The following is a 21,894-nucleotide window of genomic DNA, read 5'->3' on the forward strand; positions in this document are numbered from 1 at the left end:
AAAAAAGGCAGAAATTCAATTCCAAAACTTCTTATTTTAAGTCTGTTTAAAATTTCACATGTGTAAATTTTACTATCTACAGATTTTCACAAGCATCCTACCAAAGCAAATTAACATCCTTTCCAAGTTTTTGTGCTTCTGCAGCTAAGAAATGAACCTTACCCATTGATTTTTCTTCAGATTTCAGTGCTTCTGTAGTTTTGTGGTGCACTTCAGCTGTGGAGTCTGTTACCTTGGACTCCGGGCTTTTGGAGCTGCTTTGCTTCGATCCTTCTGCCTCTGAAGACTTTTGGGATAACTGGAGTTGGCTTGTGAATTTTTCATGCTACATGATGTTAAATAGAGAAAAAAACCCACAAATCCTCAAGAAGTGGGAAAACAACACCTATATTACTAATAACTACACAATGACAGAAGAACATCCAGGAACTGCACATTGTTACCTTAAGTGCTTCTTCAGGGACTCTCATCTCTCCCCTGACAACAGTAAAAAGATTAGTATGTAGGAAATGATAAGGAAAATACTGAAAAATTTATGAATTCACAAGAGGATTTTACCGAAAAGAAAGTTGTGCAGACTATTCTGCCACTGGAATGGTGACAGCTTTTACAAATATGTCACTGTTAGGACTATCATGCACTATCATACTCATCAAAGTAAATGCACGATGAAATTATTTACTACTTGTAAACAGAACACTGACTGGATACCTTAATGTTGTAATAATGTAAATAATTTTTTCATTCTGTACTTTGTTGAATAATTACTAGTAACCTTCTCTGCTCATACACAACTGCATATGATATAAATATTTGTCTATTTGCCTCAAAGAAAATTAATATTTCTTAGCAACACAGAAGATACGCATTAGACTTTAAACTGCAATTGGAAGTTGAGGTTTCTTGCAGTGAGAGACAATGAAATGTACTTTATCAACAGTTCAGACCAAGATACAGTTTTCTAGACTCTGAGATTTTTTCTAATATAGGCATTTTTGTAGTTATGAGAGATAAATATTTCAAAGTTCCTTCTCAAGTAGCATGAGAACCCTTCACTTAACACAACCATAGTTTTAACAAGAAAAGTGTGTCCTGACACTGCATTTCATGGCAAGGATATCATATCCAAATCTCAATTTATCTTCTAACTTCAGAGTGATGTATGTCTGTTCTGGAATCCTTACATCATTCACAAATGTCTACAGAAAAAAAATGAGGAGAGAAAAAAATACTGTTAAATTCCAAAATAATAAAATAACATCAGTTAAATAATTTTATAAGAAAGTTTTCAGCACCACAAATTTTCTACTGGTGATTTGGCAGGGAATTATAAGGTTAAATTGCCATCTGTCTTACAAAATATGACAAAAGAAAGGTTAAACACCAACTGCTAACCAGGTTGCTGACACTACACCACCCTTGAAAAGTTTCTTCCAAGTTTAATCTTGTTAACAATATTTAGTAAATTGTTGATTAATGTTCCCTCAAATTAGCATCTCTACTTATAATTTTTCTTGCAGTCTCTTTTTTCAACCCCAATTAGCTGTCAGAATTGATTGATCACTATATTTGTATGGCATTTTGCATTGGATATGAGAGTTCTGAGGTAGCTTATTTCTAATCACTGTCAAAGGACTTAAAGAAAACATGGACCCAGTTAGTGCATCTGAGTAACTCCAAAAATCAGCTACAAGAATTCAATATATTGCAACTCTTAAAAGAGTAGATATAATAATATTTGTAAGCAAAAATAACATTACTATAACAGCTAGCAGTAAAGCAGAGCAAATTTCATAGCCTTGACAATACCTAGTGAAAATTCAGGTACTGTACAATAAATAATCCTCCCCTCCTTGAAATCACATAGTTGGAGAAAGCTTTCAGTGATTTGGAGAAGGACTTATGTACCTGAAGGTTTGCCCAATTTCACCAGTCATATCAGTTGGTTGTTACAGGCACTACAGATTATCCATCACTGTGATTTCAAGGTCCAGATTAAACAGAACAGTGAAAAACAACAAGGAATTTGAAAAAATTATGGTGGTATAGATTTCAAGAGAACACCTGAGATATAGAATGACTAATTACAGAGGCAGCAAGGACAAATAATACACATTCAAGTCAAAATGGATCTCAGATACAATTCGGAAGAGTCGGAAAACAATTTCATCTCCGTGGGAAAAAAATTAACTGAACATAAGTAGGGCTTAAAATTAGATTATTCAAACCCTAAAGAAAATTGCAGAAAGTCACCTACATAAAAGTCTGAATCAGGCACAAGCCTTTGTAAAGGACCAGGGGGAAAAATGGTTTATTCCTTCATCAGAACTGTCCCGTGTCTTTAAGGACTGATTTACCAGCTTAGGAAGGCAGGCTGTCAGCACCAGGCCAACTACCCAGGTTGAGAACATCAGCAACACTCGAAACTGCTTGTGGTCACTTCAGATACCAGAAATTAAGGATGATGACACACTAAGGTAGGAGTGGGCATCAGGACCTGAGTGTGCTCTTCTCACAACTTGCGCTTTTGCCATTGGAGGGGATCCTTAAATCTTTAGTTAGAGACTTCTACAAGAACTTGCCACCTCACAAAGGCAGATCTCAAAACGACCCTTCTGCTTATCCCAGGTCATATCACTGCTTCTACTACTCTCCAAATGAGGCTGATTCACTACTATGAAAGCGAATTGTTTCTTAAACTGAATTTGTTACCTTCAGAGAAAACTGAATTGTGTCAATATCTTATGGGTTCACTCAGTGAGAGAGAAATATAAAAGGGTAAAGACAAGTTTTGTATAGCAGAATAGAATATTAAGCTCTCAATTAAACAAATTAGAGATCAAGCTACAAAAAAACCCGCAATCAAAACAGTAAATGTAACTCTGTATAATATTTAAGTCATTTTTGGAGATACAGATCCTTGAAGAATCTTTATAGAGTGGGAGATGACAAAAAACTTCTGCACAGCACTTTCGTTAAACTACTCCTCAAGGCTCAATTCAAATCTGCATTAAGAAGCTATAATTTACACTCTAAGCTACTCTCCCCAACATTCTCCCCTGGTTTTCTTGAAATCTTCCCCCTTCTTTTACCTGAAAAGAATGCAACAACTGGACTTATAAGAACACAGTATCTTCCTGGTAAGAAATGTGAATAATTAGGTATATGTCAAAAGTTTCTTTTTCCTCGGTGTGACTTCCTTCATCTTATTTTAATATATAAAATGAAGCTTTAATTTAGGGCAGATTTAAGGCAAATATAATTGTGGATTGGCTGATATGAGACTGTGTGTTATTTTATGAATTATTTATCAGTTTTATATTTTCCCATAACTGACAAAAAATGTACAGCTCATTTTTACTTTTCATAACAACTACATGTTAATACTACAGATAGGACATTAAATATCCAGAGTGCCTTTCTAAGGCATGTCTACTACTGATTTGTGCCAGTTTTGGGGACTCAAAATAATGCAACTCCACGGGATCACCCAACTTAAGAATTCTAAAACAACATGTACATGTTTCTAAAGAATGAAGCAACTGAAATATGCCATTTTATAAGCACTTTGAAATTAGGGATGCACACACACACAAGAAAAGCTTAAATAATTAAACAAGCCAAGAATCTGAATCTTTCAATGGTTGTCTTTCTCATGCAAATCTAGTATTAAATGAAGTCTGGAAAAACAGAAACAATGTCCTTCCCCAAAACAGTAAAAGGAAATTTTATTTCCTTTTGCTAAAGGAAAATAATGCCCATTTCATTACTAAGAAATTACCTACTTCATAGAAAATATTTTCCACAGGAATAAGAATAAAAAGTACAACTATCTACTGGTTTGCAAGCATGAGTAGTGTTTAATGCATATTTATTTCACTTTAACACTTTGAGAGCCCAGGGCAAATACCCATGTGAAGACTATCTTCAAGGCAACCTGAATTTTAGCGAACCAACAAAACTTAGGTCATCTTGCAGACACACATGTATATATGTATGTATGCACTTTTCCTCCCTGGTCAGAGTTCTGAAATTGCACATGCAGTATACTCAACTCAGAGAACTCTGAAGACAGTGTGTGCAGTCCACTGACACCCCCATGACTGAGTCGATGGTATACAACAACCAAGTCTCATTTCCTTTGCCACTGGAGCTTTAAGATCTCACCACATGCTTTGGGATGCAAAACAGAAGCCAGCTTGAGAAAGCTAGTTACAATGTAAATAAGGAATCTGTTTCCCCCTTTTTCCCCTGTTAAATCACTCCATACACATCTTTATATATTCACATGATTTCTAAAGCTTTATTCTTCAAATAATGAGAGTCAAATGTCTTTAGGCCTTCTAAAGTTTGACAAGCTTTTCACAGTGCAGTCCTGAAACATCAGTGTGAAATGACTTTGCTATCCTGTAAATACTCCTGGAAAGAATGTTATTCAACAGGGCCATGGATGTTAATTATTTCTTCTGATAAATTTTTGAGTTCATAAGTCAAAGGAGAAAATACAGTTGATTTCTGTTGATACTAATGAAATAGCAGATTACATCTTAGCAACTGTACACATTTTCTTCAGAAAAGAGGAATTCCTTCATCGTTTTTGTATAAAATAGAAGAAAAATAAGATTGTCTAGAATAAGTCATGATAGACTATCAGAAATAACATTTTATTTCAAGTAAATCTGATTAAAATTTTAGTTTTGCTTTATTTTCAAATCTAGATGTCTAGGACAAAAATATCTAGATCTAGAAGCCCAGGATAAAGACTGCTGTAGCCTTTTCACTGAACTGACTGTGAATCAACCATGCATACAAAAATATTCAGGTATTAGGGCATCAGGTGCAATTACAGTCCAGCTAGTGAAGTTGGTTAAGACTCATAACACTCAAAACAAACGCATTGGTAGCAGCCATCTCCCCTTAAACTCTGAATTATCTTGAGTGCCTAAAGTGCATTACACCAGGAATGGACTAGTCCTGTATACTAAGAAAATCTTATCTTTTGATGAAGTATACAAAATAAGAAAAGGTAGAAGTTGCCGAAGCACTAGACGAGGCATTTGGCTGTGGTGTCCTCAGTGGAAACAGTAGACAGACTAAAAGAATTACTGCCTAGTTAGCAGTTCACTGCATGGTATTGAGGCATTGCATACGCTGTTCTGTCACACAGTTAATTATGGAGTTACAGAAATAATTACTGTGTTTTCTCTTTTAACCTGAAACCGGGTAGGCAGAGGTATGTAAGAAAACCATAGAGGGAAAGCGATAGTAAGGAAAGCACTGTGAAGACAAAGAGCAAGGACTGAACTCTTAAGACTTAATATTCTTTGTCCTAAAACTGTGGGAAGAAAGAGTTCCTTTGATGTCTCTGAGTAAACAGTTAAAGAGTAACTGAAGTTTCACCTCAAACTTGAGAATGAATCAGATCAAGCGAAGCAAATCACAAAAAATATGTATGAAGGTCTTTTAAAATATATTTATTAAATTCCAGTTTTGTGACAAGGCAACAAAAATCTGAAGTTATGCCTATTGACTACAGGAGTTAGAGAATTAGGGAATAAAATCAAATGGTTCAGCAAAAAATCTCTATGTGCTGAATTTATTTTTCATCATTGCCTTGATACAGTGCACCAACTTTGAAAACACAGAGGTATATTAAATATTTAAGGACCAAAGCCTTTGTATGTCTACAACTGTTCAAAGGATATAGCCCTTCAGATTACAGTGGTTTCACATGGAGCTGAGACTCTGACTCCTTGGAAGGCTGCGTTAGTTACCTTAAAGTACAGAAAAGCTAATAGAGACAGACTGACAGGAATTTTATTTTGAAACGCACTTCAAGATGAAAGCACAGTAACTTGAGATTTCTTCATCTATTTTTTTTAAGTATTTGAAAAAGCTATTCGCTATCATTAACTTTCTAAATATTCATTCGAATAAACAATCACAGATGAACTCATGATTTTATTCTGTACACATTCATGACACAGCAAAACATTTAAAGTTAACAACCACAACTAGTGCAAATGAACAGCTCATAAAGAAGTATCTAAAAGGCTACAAAAATATGACAAAGTTACTATATTTTAATTATCTATTGTAATATCAAAAACTTTTATAAAAAGTGATGCTTACCTAGACTGTGGTATACACAATTCCTAGAAAATCTTTAAAATGTAAAATGCCATATGAAACTTTACTTTGCTCATAAAGTTTTTTTTTTCCTGTATTAGTTTGTAATCACTTGACAGAAATTAATCATAGATATTTTTAACCAAAATTACTAAATTACTGAAAAACTAAATAGAGAATTAGTTAAATAGGTTTACATACAACACATACAATGGTTATTGCATATGTAATTTTTTTCCTACATGAAGTACAGTTTAATACTCTTTTCTGTATTATAACAGAAGAAAAAGGAGTAGTATATGAAATAAAACCCATATACTAATGAGACATTTTAGAGATTAAATTTTTTTTTAAACCCATTTGTTTAAATGGTTTTTTTAAGCATATCCAAGATTTTAAATATGTTCAAGATTTTTTTTTCTACAATTCTGAAATACATAAGTATAACATATTCTTTGTTACTGTTCCCATTTTTTTTCCTACTGCCAAGACCCCCTTATTAATGGACTTAACTGCAGTCCTTTAAAAAACATGCAGTGGAAAAACCCTGCAAAGACTACATTTTCCTTCTGAATGTTCCCCCATTTCCAATCTTGCATTAAAAAGATATTAATGTACAATTAATAATTGCTTGAAGAAATTTCAAATAAAACATACAGGAGACCCAGGGAGCTACCAATTTCTGATGTTAACTTACCCCATTCAAGCTGCCCAAATCCTTCACCAAGTGTTCATCCGTAGAGGCATCATAGTTAAGTACAGCATGTTGCTTGTCCACACTCCGTGACTAAATATATATATAAAAAAATAAGGTATGAAGCAAATAGCATTAATGGCTATTTCTTAGAGCAGTGTGATTATTTTCTTTGTACATAGTACATTTATTGAAATTATATAAAAAGTTAGTTGCACATATGAAAAAAGTCACTCTCCAACCCAACTCTGGGTACCCACAGCAGAATCCTAAAATTATTTCAGAATAATTATTTTGTCAGTGTTCTCCAAATACAAGTCAGATCCAGCTATATCTTATCCAAAGATTTTTTTTTCCCAGTTCACCATAGTACCATCAAGTGTTTAATCTAACATCATCATCATCACCTTTATTTCTCTCTCTCAACTACATGCATCTTTCAAAACATGACTATGATTCTAGGGTGTTGCTGTTCTCTCTGAAACACACCATTTCCTGTCACACATCTGGGATAATTACTATAATGTACAAGCATTCAAATTGCTTCTCCTTGATCTCAGTTTCCTGAGCCAATCAGTGATAGCCTCTTCACTAAACATCGGAGCAGTTCCTGAATTACTATTCCCATCAGTTCTGACTCTCCATCCCTTCTTAAGCACTTCAGTATCTATTTATTTAATGAATTCTTTATTTTGCATCCAAACATCAACTCACAGATGAGGAACAATCCTTGTTACCATTTCCTCTAAGAAACAGTTAAGTCCCTCATTCAGCACTTGCTCGTGGCCAAGTGTTGGCAGCCTCAGCTGCTGATGGCAAGCAAGGAAGAGGTGGGGCTGGATGTATGCTTCCTTCACGCATGCATTTGTTGGCACCTTGACATCTACAACAGTTCCCAAGTGAATGGAGCCCACAGCTCATCATCTACAGCTGTACACACTTGATCTCAGTTTGTTTGCCAGTAATTCTGCTAGTGCAGTGTCCCGACATGATGGCATAGCTTCCAACAGCATTCTTTCTAGTTTCAGGTTTGCATCTTCTATCCTTGCTACTCAACTCATTGTTCTATAATATTGCACAGAGAATGGTACATTTCTGTCTAAGACTTCTGTAATTGTTTCTGTACCAGCACCTGTGGTGTGTCAGTTCTAGGAGTCCCAGGTTGCCAGGGCATGAGCCAGTTCAAGGCATCAGAACACACAATTAGTACTCACAAGGAAATGTTTTCACCTTCTCATAATTCCATGTTTATCACCTCATTCCTTCTCCACATCTTCAGACCTCCTATTACTTTCCTTATTTGTTTTCAATTTACTTCCTCATTCTTCCTTTCCATGCCATCTTATGACTGCTCTGCTTTCTCCTCAAAGAAACAAAATCAGTCCTCTTCTGCTTACACTTACTATTTTAGACTTTTCATTTGAGCCAATTTGCTCTGCATTCTTGAGCGGTATGATGGGGCAATGGGGGGGGAAGCAGGATATCAAGGGAGAGGGGAGAATCAAGAAAGAGACAGACAAATGAACAAGTTCCCTGCCAATATGAGCTGCACTAATATACTACATCAGTTGAGTGTTTTTAATGGCATATGAAGATATGGCAGTATAGTTCATTTTCTACTAACTTAGTAACCTTTCAAGTGAAAACAAGTTAGCTCAATACAACCAAATTCACTGGTGTGGGTGTTCTCCTGAGCCTACAATGTCAAGCAAAGATTACACTTTTCCACACTAAAGTGATGCAGCAATACATCAAGAATTACCCTGTTGCTACCTGGGCTCTTGAAAAAAAATCTGAACTTCTTTCAGTGTCGTTCTTCAAATACAGACTGCATTAATAGTAATTTATTTTCTTAACCTTATGTGCTATGTCCTCTTAAAAATACTTCAAAATGGAAATGACAAAAAAAGATCCCCAAAGCTTCATGATACTTTGTCACATCATCTGAAATGTTAAGAATAATTACTCAAGTCTGTGGCTTTTAGAGAAACACTTGAAATTCTGTAGAACTTCTCGGGCTGAGATTACTTGCACATAATTGGACACATTTTTATTAATTGCAGCTGATCTTTACAGGTGCAAAGACTGTGCAAATCTTTTAAATGCCATTTTTCCTTTGGATTTGTTCCTGCAGCCTTCCATTCAAATTTAAGGACTATCAGAATTACTTCTTATAAGACTGTGGTGCTTTGGCTGGCAGCTAAGTACCACACAGCTGCTCACTCACTCTTCCCTCCCCCCACTGGGATGTGGGATAGAACAGGAAGAGCAAAAGCAAAAAAGCTCATGGGTCAAGTTTAAGCAGCGAAAGAAACAGGAAGAGGAAGGAAATAAAACAAACCAAGTGATGCAAAGGCAATCACTCACCACCTCCCACAGGCAGCCCAATGTCCAGACAGTATTTGAGTAGTGGGTACCTTCCCCAGAGCCCCTCTCCCTCAGTTTTTATTGAGAAGCACAACATTATATGGCACGGAACATCCCTTGGGTCAGTTTAGGTCAGCTGTCCTCACTGTGTTGCCTCTCCACTTCTCGTGCATCCCCCCACACCTAAGACACTGGAACACGTTGCCCAGGGAAGCTGTGGATACCTGATCCCTGAAAGTGTTCAAGGCCAGGTTGGATGGGGCTCTGAGCAACCTGGTCTAATGGAAGGTGTCCCTGCCCATGGTACAGGGGTTGGAATGAGATGATCTTTAAAGTCCCTTCCAACTCAAACCATTCTCTGATTAGGAGGAACAGAGCAAGAGAAAATGCCTTAAAACTGTGCACACATTGTTCAGCAATAGCTAAAGTATTGGTGTGTTATCAACAGTCACAAATACAAAACACAGTACTGCCTAAGGGCTTCTATAAGAAACAGCCCAGCCAGATACAGTACAAAGATTTATATATGACTGCAGAATGATAAAAATCACAGAATAACTGTGTTAAGACACTCTTCAATTCAATCCAGACTAGTAATAAAATATTCAGAATACAGAAAATAAATGTAGTCTTCTTTGCAAATAATTACAATATTGTGAATAATGTAGATATTTTTATTTCTTGGAGGTGATTTCCCCATCAAGATGCAAAATTTCCAAACATAATGGTGAAAGAAAATGCGTTATTTATCCACAAGCTAGCTGCACTGGAGCAGTTAGTTAAACACAAAGACTTCTCACTATGTTTGAACATATTTACAAAATAACACATTTAAAGCAAATCTGTATTCCCAGATGTGAACAAAACCTCTTTGAACAACAGTGTTAGGTACAGATCTGAGGTCTATCAAGCATGCAATGGAGTTGAAATGCTTTTTATTAAGGCTTTTATAACATGTTTTCTCTAAAGCAATTATGAATAAAAGCATTAAATTTTGCTTTCTTTATCATGCATTGTCCACATGTTTTGCAGTATGAGAACAACTAAGTTGTCAAGAGTGGAAAGGAAGGTCCTACACAAAGAGCTATACATACAGAACAAGAACACATTATTAGCTTCTCTTTTGGTGGGTTCCTCCCCCTGAAGCACTGTGTGGTGTTACAGTCATGCTGGCATGTAGACCTAACATAATAGCAGGCTAAAGAGAATATTCTTGGAAATCACCAGGCCCTTGATTCTTTTTACTAACTCTGAAGTCAATACACAACAAATAACATTTGTAAATAACTTAAATCTATTCATAATATTAATCAAACAGGCAGCTACCTTTGAAGGTAAAGCTCTGTAACACAAAAGAATAAATGCTTCACTCTAAGGACTAATCAACTACAGATGGCATAGCAGAGAGAGAAGAAAGAAAACAGTTCCTTATTCAGAGACAACAACCCTTTAAAACAAGTTACTAGTAAAATAGAAGTATTTTTTTATTATACCCTACTCAGCAAGAACCAGTGGGGTGAGGTTTTTTGGTTGCTTTTCTTGTGTTGTTATTTTGGATGTTGGTGGGTTTCCCTTTGTGTTCGTCATTTGTTTGGGGTTTTTTAATATTTCCCACATAAATCACCAAGACATCATCCTGCCTGTCTTTAAAGAGAAATCAAGAGTATTTTCAACTGCTTTCTAACATCATCAATAAAACCTCTGGATGCCTTCTGAGGCTGAGTGTCAAATGCAGTTTACTAGAGATATTACATTCTGAGTAATACACATAAAATTAGGTCTCCAGGCACTTCATTTGCAAGTAAGATTCTAATTTGGCCATTAATGGCTGCATACGCAACTTTTGGGAACAAAAAATTCAAAAGAAAGTATTTTATTGAAGGGCTGGAAGGGTTGAGAATATTAGTTTTGAAGTTCAATCTTCTTAAGGGTTCTACAGAAAACAAAGAAAAGAATTTAAGAAGAAACTCCCAAAATGTTACCATTAACCATTTTAAAAACATATTTTAGAAAAAGGCAGCTCAGAGGACAGCTTTGATAGGGCAAAGTGCATGCAACACAGTACATAACAACACAGTTATACACATCTAAAGTTCTGCATAGTGATCCTCAAAGTTGAGGAAGCTACTAAAGTATAAAGCTGTTTTAACTTGTATATTTACAATTCCACTGAAACTGAGTCATTCAACTTCCTTAGGATAGAGAAATACCCGTCTCCACTAATTTCATTTTCCTTTGTATAACACAATCAGGGCACAGGGATAGAGTTACATCAGATCAAGTGACTAAATTAGATTACAAGTTGCAGAAAAATAGGGCTCTTTTCAAAAGCATCCAGAACACTTAACATTGTTACTTTTTATGGAACACTGTACTTTCTGAACTGATCATATTGTGAAATTTATTTCATCTTCCATTCTGAGTAGATGACTTGAAGAAAATGTGATTCTCTGCACTTCAACAGTAACTGTGTGGTCGATGGCAATATATTTAAACTAAATTTTATTCTATGGACAGAAAAAAAATCACAGAAACAACTGCTCCCACAACATCTGGGGAAATTATTTATCAAAAGGAATACATGAAATTGGTGCATTAAGTTCACAATTTGAGCAGTTGCACGTGGAAGGCTGATGCAATTACCTGTAACATCAGCTCACAGTCATCTCTTCCAACAAAAATCATTTCTCGTGGCAGCCTATGCCGGGTGCCTCCACTGCTCACCAAAAACCAGGATGTTAAGCTCATTTTCTGCTTAGCTGATAAATCCCTGGCACAGTTACGTCATCCTGCAGTGAGAAAGAAAGAGAGACAGAGAAATTCATTTTAGTTATTTTTAGCTACAGATTCTGCTCAGCAAACACTGTGAGCAGAATACAAAAAGCCTCTGAAAATACAGCATTCTCAGTAACATGTACCAAATCCAGCAATCACAGGAAGCGGCAGGCTTCAGATTTACATACTCTCAGGCTGCTTCATGCAAGTAGGCAAATTTAATTGGTAACCTTCTGCAAAAGGAACAAGCAGCTAGCTAATGCCAAAGTCATATGTCAAGTTGTCAGAAAGCTTTTAGCATTTGACTGCTTATTATCAAGATAATTGCTACATTAATGCTTTACTACCACAATCAATAAACAACGTGGCAAACATTCACAAAATACAGCAACTAACTTGCATCTGTGTCATTACATTTTCCTGTAAAAAAGAACAACCTCATCTGGTTTTAAACTCAAGTCCTCTGTACAGCACCAAATGAAAGTTTAAATTAAAGGAACTTTTGCTTCTTATTAACCTCAGATTTTCTCAATAAAACTCTTGGAAATTTAACAGTGCACATCTAGTATTGCAAACAAAGCAGAGGAAAATTAAGAAATCAGAAGTTATCTTGAAGTGACAAATCTGAAAAAAGCACTCCTATAGAACTTCACCTTAATTTTCCATTAAAAAACTCAACACACTATATACTTACACGTAAAATAAAATGCATAACAAAACAAAAATTGAAAACCAGATAAAATCTTTCATGGAAAACTTCTTCACACAGTATGACCTACTTGAAACTGGACAAAAATATGATTAAAAGCTCTCTTCAGAGTATTTCAATGGCTGATAGTTGGAAAAACTTTTAAGAAGTATTCCAAATGTCTCTTAAAGGAAATGCAAGTCAAAGCAATTATTTCATTCATTCATAACCACTCTGTACTCATTAAAAGAGAGGTTAAAGAAAATCAAAAGCAACCAGCCTAGATTTCTTGCAGTACCAAAGAGCTGGCATTTCTCTTCTCTTTTATTTATATGTCATTTAGTGAATTTATGCAAGGTTAACAAATGTACCGTAAGTAGACATAAGCCTGTAGTGGACTTGAACACAATGTGTATAATAACAAGAATTCAGCGAGGTCCCCAAAATCGAGACTAACATGGAAGCAGTGACTAAGATAACACTGTTGTGTTAGACCAACTACAATCAAGAAGAGACACAAGTTACTAAAACTTATAAAAAGGACTAAGTCAAAACTGCATGTGAAATGACAAAGCGGATATTTACAAAAGAGTGAGTCAAAAGCACACCATGGCAGGTGCTAAAATGTACCAGCAGAGCTGTCAACAGAATTAAAAAAAAATATTGCAATTCACATAGAAGAATTTAGAATGATTTAATGTGCTAAAGAGTTACTTAATAAAAAAGTAAATACGCATTGCAATAGTGTTCCCTTCTATAATGATACCTATGATAGGATTATCTTTCCACAACTGTATCACAACACATTCTTCAAGTGAAACTTATGTCTACTTATTGTTATCCAACTCAACTAAGGAAGTGATATAGCATCTCTAAAATACTTTATTCCTTGAAACTATAAAGATTAAAAATTACATCTACAATAAGAACTTGCTGAAATAAAATTTAAAGAGATCTAGTTATCAAATAAGTGTTTTAATAATTAAAAGTTTATTCGGCACCTTTAAAGGAATTAATATTTGTATTTTTAATTTTATCTAGTTTAAAACAAGAAGATAAACTGGGTCAATCAAATGACATTTTTCCATTTCCTTTAAGAAAGGAAAAGGAAGTATCAAAAATGGCCAGCCTAGGTTCCAGCTTTTAACAAGTAAATTAAACGGATGTTTGACAGCAAGCATGCTGTTCAATATCAAAGCTCCTCACTGTGTTTATATTTGACTACCTTTTAAAATCTCCCATCTGTTTACCGTAACAACATTTGTACCATTTAGCCTTCCTGCTCTAATTGGAATTTCATATGAAAACCTCCAAGAAGATATAAATAAATTAGAAAACTAGAAAAATTTCTTGGTCAAAGACTATGTTTTAGTTTACACAGGTAGACTGTCTATAAAGGAGAAAAACTATTTTTATTTATAAAACAGACAAGTAGGTCAATAACTAGAGCTAGGGAAAAAAACCCCAAACCCAAACTTCCCACAAATGATAAAGCCTGACAACAAACAGAGTAAATTAAGCTATCCGAAATAATTTTAAAAAATGTATTATACAGAGCAATCATTGCCACATAGCTTGGCAGCACATTTGTAGTTAAAAGCCCATCACCATTTCTATCGAACTTAATAATGTTGTTCTTTTCAAACAGTGCTGTCTCAACTGCGATGAACCATCAACCCAGATACATATTTTATTTTAAAGTATACTTTAGAATAAACCAATGCCTTTGATCAAAGCTATGCTGAAATCTGCATAGCAAAACTGGCTGAAAACAGGATACAGTAGCAACAGTTGCTTAATATCAGAACAAAAAAAGTGCATTAAAAATTGGATATGAAAGTGCACACTTATGAGTAATATAGACAGTATACGGAGAAGTACATTGCACCCCAAAAACTTAATGGAAGCTTACAGCATTTTGAATACACTACTGTGTTAAGTACTCCAGTTGTAGTAGTCTGAACAACACAAAGATGAAAGATGCTTCACTCATTAGGAGATACAAAATGAAATTACTATATGACAGATGCAAAATCATCAGAAGAAGTGGCTCTTTCCACAGTGCTAATTTATGTCATGATAATTCTCCCAGTGAAATGTTACGGATACTAAAAGGTTACACAGGGTTCAAAAAGCAATTTTTTTCTTCCATGAGTGTTTATTATTATGCCTGGTAAATGCACTGACCCCACTAATAGCTCAGGAAGAGCATGTGCTGTGTATTTTGAGAGGCTGGGAATATGCTCTAGTGAGGTTTCACTATCATCCCACTAAATAACCTCTCTTCCTTACCTACCCTTTGTTTACGCATAACGGGATACTGCGGATACTGTCCCAGATGGACTTGTCTTACTCCAGGACAGACTACAGCTTTCAGAGGAAGTATTTACCGAAAATATTTCTACCCTGGAAAAAGCGAATTTTAAATGTTTTATTGAAGCATTTTGTTTTACTAGTCTTTCCTAAAATGTCAGTATTGTCTGGTAATCTTCAAGCAAACTAGAAAATATTTCATCAAGACTCAATCATTCAAAGCAATACTCCATTCTAGATACCTGGAACTTATTTGCTGAGACATCTATTGCAGCTGCAAAGTATTTCCTTTTCTGTAGAAAAAACAGCATTTTATAGTGAAGGACTAAGGATTTCAAAAGGCAGTAACCAGTGTGTAAGAATGTGGGTAATAAGTCATTTGAAGCAGATGATGCAGCAAGAGGAAAATTGGCTGCATCATCCCTGTAAATATAATTCACGCCTAAGAACTGAGGCCCTGCATTATGTGGCCAAAAGATGGGTGTAACCAATTTCAAATGTTCAGAGAAACACTGTCAAGATTATAGTTTTGATACAGTCATGTTATTGTAAATACAAGTCCTTAATGATCTCACATTTGAGTAATCTACAGTTTATGTTTTTTTATTTGCCTGTAACTGAAAATAGTTCCAACTAAACTATTAGCAAATACTGAGGATCCAGGCCTAGAGAGAAACAAAAACCTACGCTTAAAATTTAAATTAAACGTAATATATGTCTGAAATTCCAACTTTTAAGCACTGCAGTCCTCCAAATAAAGGCTGAAAATAGTTTTATTTTAATGGTACACAATTATCCTATTACTGTACAACAAATATTAATAACATTAAAAAAGCCCTGCATCAAGCTGACACACAACAGTGACAAAGTTGGAAGTCCTATGTTTCCAATTATTTGCCCTTGTAAGTTCCTGTTTCCAGCCGCTACAATATTTGCTAAAATTTAGTTTATCTTCTCATACAATTGCCTAGTATATTTGGGGAAATTTCTGAAGAAATGACCGAAACATTTCTATAACAAGGTTAGAGTAAAATATTCTATGTTGCTACCTTTAAAAAATATTAGCAGTACCTCATGTATGTAAATTGGTAATTGAAATGTGGCAGGAGGCCTTAGTATCAATGTGTACCTTGTACTATTGCTCTTGCACAAATCTATCGAAATGCAGACAAACAACAGGCTTTGGAAAGCTTTCCATGTGTGTATCACTTCAATAAGGACAGATGTAAATTCTCTCAATATATCTGCCTACATAGATGTAGTTGAACAAAATTTTGCAGCATGCTGTTTTTAAAGTTATAGTGCCAGTCAGACCCAAAAATAGGGCATCTTTCCCCACCACTCCCAATTCATCTGCTGTTGAACACAAACATGAGAATAGAAGACCCAGAAGAAGAAAACAGCACCACATCTGACAAGACACTTGAGTCGGAGTTAGGCAGACTCTGGAATGAGGAATCAAGAAAGGTAAATGTCAGAGGTAAGCCATGATAAGGGAGAAATCAGAATCAACAGCATTAATGGAGCCAGTAATGACTGGAGGAGACCTGAAGTTGAAACAGGTAATCAAAGAAATGCTGTCAGCAAACACCACCCCCTGGAAAAGTGCCTACCATGACTACTTTACTGATTATTGAATGTAATAAAATATACCCATGCCAGCAGTTCTAATTTTGACTGAAATAGAGAAATCCTTGCCAAAGGAAGAAAAGACCAATCTGAAAGTAACTTCAACCCTGAGAAGATTACTGTATCCATATAATTGATATTAAAAAGTAATTTATAAATATAATTGATTTCAACCTAGGAAATTCTAAGTGGAACACAGCACAATATTGTCTACTCTAGAAAACACTCTGAAGTGGGGTAGTATCACAAAGTGTTCCATGTGCAATCATAACTAACCTACTTACATGCATTAGAAAATAACCTTTAACTACATCACCACATATTTTAATCAGGACTCTATCGTACTCAGGTTAAAACAAAGACCTTAACAGTCAGTTAATCAGTGTGGGGTTTTTTTCCTCTCTTCATCAATTGATTAGCCTGTGTCTTGTTTACTGCACATCACTAAAAACCTTTTGTGAATTATTAACTTCCTACTGACTTCATCTGCCATGCTCATCACCACCACATGAGAATTTCATTAACATTTATGGTAAAATCTCCACAAGTAGCTGTACAGAGGGTTTTATATAAATGGGGAACTGTAGAGAGCACATTTTAACACTAAAGTATCCTAGTCTTGAATATTTAAGTTCCCAAACCATCAGCATTTCATCTTAAAGTACCTAGTTTTACACAACACTATCGGTGTTCAAATGGTCTCATTTATTCCTGGTACAACTCTGAACACCTAATTCTTTTGCAAGTAAGGTTAAAGACACATGTAGAGTGGCTAGAAAATTAAAACCACTTTTCCAGTGTAAGGGTAGATGGCTCCTCTGCCATCATATGACTATAAATACAAGAAAATAAGTCATGATCTAGTATAGCTTCTAAATGTTTAGCCATTAAACTATCCTTGGTGCTTTCACAATTCTCTGATCCTTTCACTGATCACATCGCTTTCAGCCCTGAAATGGAGACAGGGGTCTCCACAGACAACAGTGGAGGAATTCTCTCCAATTCCTATGGCTAGTACATCAAGTGAATTCATTAATAAAGAGAATATCTTGTGCAGGGTAAAAAACCACCCCCACCCCCTCCCAAAAAAATGTGCAGGGCTGAAAAACCTTTCATTGGGAGTTGGAATTCAATCTACATAAGCCATACTTCATGCCACAGTAGTGTGCAATGTTGCTCCCCAAAACCCTTACATAAAAAAACACCCATCTAAATTTAAATTGTTTAGGTTAATGATCAATAAAAATATTTCTGGAAGAATTTATAGACCTTTTGTACACACTCACAATGTACTTCACAAGCTGAAACAAGAAAAACTACAGTGTTGGCCAATGCTTGCCAAGCGACATGGGATACAGCTATAAAAGTATAGCACAGTGAAAAGACACTTCCTGAAGTAATGTTTTGGTTGAGTGAAGTTGTATCAAGTTGTCAAGGGACAATACTTTTCTCTTTGAGGCTTGGTTAATGTCACAACATGGTTAGTGTCATAACAACATCCACAAAGGTAAATCAACATATTCCTTTAAAAGGTTGTTTAAAAAAAAAAGTTAAAGGAAGCATAAGTAAGGTAAATTATGCTTAAAACCATTAAAACTCTTCATCAATATGAGAAGATGATCTCACGTACTTAGGAAAAATGACAAATACGATTCCAGATTTTCAGCAATTGTACAACAAGCCAGAATTGTTATTTTCAAATATTTCACTGACTGGAAAATTCACTCGATCACATCTCTCTAGAAACATTCAAATGCTATATACAGGTCTGAACAAGGAGTTGTTTCCATTTACACTGATATAAAGAAATACTGATATTAGTTATAAACTTCATTAAAATTTTATGCAATTATTTGAGAGCTACACTGACACAACAGAGTAGAACTGAATGGCCAGCATGCAAATGGGTAAAGTGGAAGAAAACAGGTAACCCAAGTGAAAGAAAATTCAATTTAACTTCCTTGCTCAAATAGGGAAGAAGAGTACAATCAGGATGACTGTCCTTATCACTAAACCAAAACATCTTACAAAAATCTCAGTTGCCCTTAATCTGTTGGCTTCTCTTCTAAACTTACTACAGTTTAGCTGACAGGGCAACTGAATGACAGCCTTAGGTATTCATTCTGCTCCTGAAGTATTTGACCTGTTCCACCTCAGTTGAAATATCCAAATTTACCCACCATTTCTTGAAAAACAGATAAGAAAATCATACTGAAGCCTTATACGGCGTTTAAAGTGTCATTTTCAGTGTACACTGAAAGATGTAGCCATGACTAAAGTCTACAGAAAAAGGGAACCACTAAGAGCAAAGAAACCTTCTTATAAACTACTCTTGCACTTAACTCTGCAAAACCATTCTCTTCTACCTTCTTTGCCACTCCATGCTTTTAGTCTTTTTGTTGTTGTTGTTGTACCTAGAGATGGAGGAGGAGAAAAGGCAAAATAAGAATATGTAAATTTCCTTGAATCTTAGTCTGAAAAATCACCTTTTGTTTACAGAGAGGGAAAACTGCTCACTTGCAATGTCTGCTAAATCCAGTATTATACTAGGATTTTTTTAAAAGCTATTTCAAGCTTGAGAAGAAGAAAAAATAGATATTATTCAACAGATGAGAAACAAAAAACAGAGTAAAAAATTGCCTTTATAAAGCATCAGGAGATCAAGCTAAGTCATGCCCCTTGCTTCTTTTAGTACACATCCTACATAGGTAGATAAGCACATTATCTATACTGACTACCATAAAAGACTAACTAAAACAACAAGAGTTGTAGAGTTGTACCAAATCAATAAAGCTACAGCAGTGTATTTCTCAGGCAGTCTGTGGCTAGGAGAAAAAGCGTGAGTGGAAAAAACCCTCAAAAACCCAAACTAAAAAAAAGGCAGGAGAGAGACATACAGCCACACCTTCTGCTTTACAGTGGTGCAACTGGAGGGTACAGTCTGTCCATCTAGCCCTAGGATCAGATTATCACAGCAGACTCCTCAGCATCATTTGAGGGAAGAATCATTTATTCCTTATATTTTAATTACAATAAAATTGTAATTAAATAAATAATAATAATGTAATTAAAATAAAATCCTTCTAGATGTGAATGCTACTAAGGATAGAGAGATATTTTCCTCCTGCATTTAAGGAAATTAAAATCTCTACAGAAGGGACCCAGATACTCTTCTTGCCCTACAGGTCACCCCATACATCTGATGGAATGACAAGAGAGCAGCTCAGGAGGCAGTTGCCCTCCGTCATGCAGCAAATCTGTCCTGTAATGGTGCTGCAGCTCTGGAGCTGCACAAGCATCCTCTCCCTCTGGTCCAGGTCAGAATTAGATCCATGTCTATTTTATTGCTGTGACACACAGGAATAGCTGTCAGAACAGCCACTGAAATAGACTCCTTTTTCTGCCAACAGTGCAGTTGCACTGAAAGTTGCTTTGGGGTTCTGCTTTTTAGGGACAATGACTTAAGAAACCTTATCCTACTCTGTTTTTGATGTAATAATGACTAAAAAAAAAAAGCCTGAGATCTTGTCCTTTGCTATTATATAAATATTGACATACAAATAATGCAAAGAAAGGTACAAAAAATAAGGCTTACTTGATGGCTATCAATCATTTCAGCGCCACAGTATGCAAAAAGATACAGTCCACTGACTATTATCTGCTGCTGTTATTTCAAGAGGGCTCCAGTGATACAGCCAGGAACAGCCTGAGGAGTATCAAGAAGGATCACCAAGCCCTGGGAGCAGTGGTAAGGCACTCAAGCACAGGCAGTTTTTACATCAATCTTCCCAGTTAAAGGGAAGGGTTTGAAAGGGCCAGCTGAATCTGGAAAATCAATAACTGGTGCCACAGCCAGAGGTTTGGCTGCTTAAGACCATGGGACTCCCTTTGAGAAACCTGGTCTGCTGGGGTCCATCTGTTAGAAAAGGAGAAGAACATCTTTGGGCATAGGTTTGCCAAGAAGGTGAAGAAGCCTTTGAACTACAGTTTCCAGGAAGGCATCACAGAGACGTGGTGAGATGGCTTCTCTGACTGCAGTGTTGGAATGGAAGAATATAGGCTCTTTAGGAACAACAGGCCAGGCAGACAAGGAGTCTCAATGACCAGAACAGAGCTCCACCTGGGGATGGATGAGGAGCTGACTAAGAGCTTATGGGTCAGGATTAAACGGAGGGCAGGGTTAGGTGACATTTTAGTGGGGATCGGCTACAGGTAGACCAGGAAGACTGTGGAGATGGGGCTTCTACAGACAGACAGGAGCGTCCTCACATTCAGAAGTCCTGGTCCTCACCCTGGTATCTGTTCGAGGGATAACACAGCAGGGCATAAGCAATCCAAGAGGTTCCTAGAATGCACTGATGATAACTTCCATCTCCAACTGACAGAGGAGCCAAGAAGAAGAGGTCGTACGGTGGATTTTGTTCTCACCAACAAGGAGGAGCTAGTGGGAAATGTAAAGCTCGAGGACAGTCTTGGCTTCAGGGACTCCATGGAGGAGTTTGAGATCCTTAGGGCAGCAAGAAGGGTGGACAGCAAACTCACTATCCTGGACTTCAGGAGAGCAGACTGTGGCCTCTTCAGGGATCTATTCCTTAGATTACCATAGGATACAGCCCCAAAGAGAAGACAGGCCTAAGAAAGCTCATTAGTATTCAAGGATCACCTCCTCCAAGCTCAGAAGTGATGCATCCCAACAAAGAGGAAGTCAGGCAAAAATGCCAGGAGGCCCATGGATGAAAAAGAAGTTCCTGGAAAAATTCAAATACAAAAAGGAAGCCTACAGAGGGTTGAAGTGAGGACAAGTAGCCTGGCAGGAATACTGTATGAGCAGCCAGCGATCAGGTTAGGAAAACTAACACCCTGATAGAATAATCTGGGCAGGGATGTCAAGGGCAACAAAAAAAGTTTCTATAGCTATGCTGAGATAAAAGAAAAACTAGAGAAAACTTAGGCCCTCTCCAGACAGAAAAAAAGGTTACCTGGCATATGGAGATGGCTGAGGCACTCAAGAACTTATTTGCCTCATTCTTCACCAGCAAGTGCTCCAGCAATACTGCCCAAGTCACAGAAGACAATGATGGGGACTGGGAGAATGAAGAACCACCTACTGTACAAGAAGATCAGGTTCAGATCTAAAGAACCTGAAGGTGCACAAGTCCATTGGATCTGAAGAAAGATATCAGCAAGTCCTGAGGAAGCTGGCAGGTGAAGCAGCTAAGCCACTATCCAAAAAACCCCCACCAAACCAAAACCACTAAAACAGAAACCCCAACCAATCTAAAAGCTATCAAGGAGGAAA

General features: G+C 36.3%; 1 protein-coding gene across 12 annotated transcripts in view; it reads right to left on the reverse strand.

Annotated features, from left to right (window-relative positions):
- The window catches only part of CEP170 (centrosomal protein 170), a 99,710-nt gene that overhangs the window by 63,221 nt on the left and 14,595 nt on the right, over positions 1 to 21,894 (reverse strand). For 11 of the 12 annotated variants that reach the window (XR_007903990.1, XM_051783797.1, XM_051783798.1 and 8 more), the window contains exons 2-6: positions 11,834 to 11,979; positions 6,827 to 6,916; positions 1,118 to 1,199; positions 444 to 499; positions 163 to 325 (exon numbers count right to left, since the gene is read on the reverse strand). Coding sequence is in view for 11 of the 12 variants with exons in the window: in XM_051783797.1 (XP_051639757.1) it covers positions 163 to 325; positions 444 to 499; positions 1,118 to 1,199; positions 6,827 to 6,916; positions 11,834 to 11,938 (496 nt within the window). In the remaining variant the exon portion in view is untranslated. Of the gene's footprint in view, positions 1 to 162; positions 326 to 443; positions 500 to 1,117; positions 1,200 to 6,826; positions 6,917 to 11,833; positions 11,980 to 18,961; positions 19,010 to 21,894 lie in introns of all 12 variants that reach the window. The other variant, XM_051783788.1, reaches the window with a different exon arrangement.

Source organism: Manacus candei, unplaced genomic scaffold (assembly GCF_025592945.1).
Source record: "Manacus candei isolate 608988 ecotype Guabito, Panama unplaced genomic scaffold, ASM2559294v1 h1tg000017l, whole genome shotgun sequence".
NCBI lineage: Eukaryota > Metazoa > Chordata > Aves > Passeriformes > Pipridae > Manacus > Manacus candei.